Source organism: Bison bison, unplaced genomic scaffold (assembly GCF_000754665.1).
Source record: "Bison bison bison isolate TAMUID 2011002044 unplaced genomic scaffold, Bison_UMD1.0 scf7180017864080, whole genome shotgun sequence".
Taxonomy (NCBI): Eukaryota; Metazoa; Chordata; class Mammalia; order Artiodactyla; family Bovidae; genus Bison; species Bison bison.
This window is the reverse complement of record NW_011494652.1, coordinates 4191776-4192900: the sequence shown is the minus strand read 5'-3', so window position 1 is coordinate 4192900 and position 1125 is coordinate 4191776. Positions and strand designations below refer to the sequence as shown.

Sequence of the window (1125 nt, the reverse complement as noted above, 5' to 3'; positions counted from 1 at the left end):
TTTTTCCCCTGGCATCACGTGGCTACTAACTCGAGCCTCCTTCCTGGGCCCCGGAGCTGCCCGGGCTAGCGTACTTCTAGCCTCCCGGCCTTGGCCCGCCCCTCCGCCGTGTGCTGTGAGGTCTTCCGAGCAGTCCCCAGCCCCCTTGGCCCCTGCCCAGGGCACTGCCCACCCTCATTGCCCCGTCCTCCCCTCCCTCAGGGCGCTGCGAGGCCATGCGCATGCTGCTGGCCGACCAGGGCCAGAGCTGGAAGGAGGAGGTCGTAGCCATGCAGAGCTGGCTGCAGGGCCCACTCAAGGCCTCCTGCGTGAGTACTTTTGTCCCGTCCCGGCTCAGGGGCTGGACCTTGTGGGGGCGGGTGGGAGGCGCAACACTGGGGTGAGGGGCAGCAGAGCTCAGCGTCTCTGACAGAGCTGTGCGTCCCCCCAGCTGTACGGGCAGCTCCCCAAGTTCCAGGACGGAGACCTCACGCTGTACCAGTCCAATGCCATCCTGCGGCACCTGGGCCGCACCCTCGGTGAGTCCTGGCACTACAAGTGGCTCAGCCCAGGCTGGGGCGGCAGGCATCAGCCAGCCTTCCTGAGCACCTGCTGAGCCTCCTCCATGTCAATCAAATCGCCCAGCCACCCTGTGGAATGGAGGCGTGTGGAGGTTATCTAGGGCTTGCCTGGTAGCTCAGTTGGTAAAGAATCTACCTGCAATGCAGGAGACCCCGGTTCCATTCCTGGGTCAGGAAGATACCCTGGCGAAGGGATAGGCTACCCACTCTAGTATTCTTGGGCTTCCCTTGTGGCTCAGCTGGTAAAGAATCCACCTGCAGTGCTGGAGACCTGGGTTCGATCCCTGGGTTGGGAAGATCCCTGCCTTAGAGTGGGGCCACCTGCCCTGAATTCCGGGCGCGGACTCAGCCCCTTTCTTCCTGCGCATCCTCCTCCCTCCTGCCTGGCCCAGGGGCACGGGCAGCCACATGGCCTGGCTGCAGGGCGCTGGGGGGTCATGTTGCCGTGGCTTTCAGGCTCCCACTCATGCCCTCTGCTCTCCCGCCACCCCAGGGCTGTATGGGAAGGACCAGCAGGAGGCGGCCCTGGTGGACATGGTGAATGACGGTGTAGAGGACCTTCGCT

General features: G+C 64.4%; 1 protein-coding gene across 1 annotated transcript in view; it reads left to right on the top strand.

The window, feature by feature from the left end:
* Positions 1-60: 60 nt before the first annotated feature.
* The window catches only part of GSTP1 (glutathione S-transferase pi 1), a 2506-nt gene continuing 1441 nt past the window's right edge, over positions 61-1125 (top strand). The window contains exons 1-3 of the mRNA XM_010837827.1: positions 61-308; positions 431-518; positions 1054-1124. Of these exons, the coding sequence (XP_010836129.1) occupies positions 216-308; positions 431-518; positions 1054-1124 (252 nt within the window). The 5' untranslated portion in view covers positions 61-215. The remainder of the gene's footprint in view (positions 309-430; positions 519-1053; position 1125) is intronic.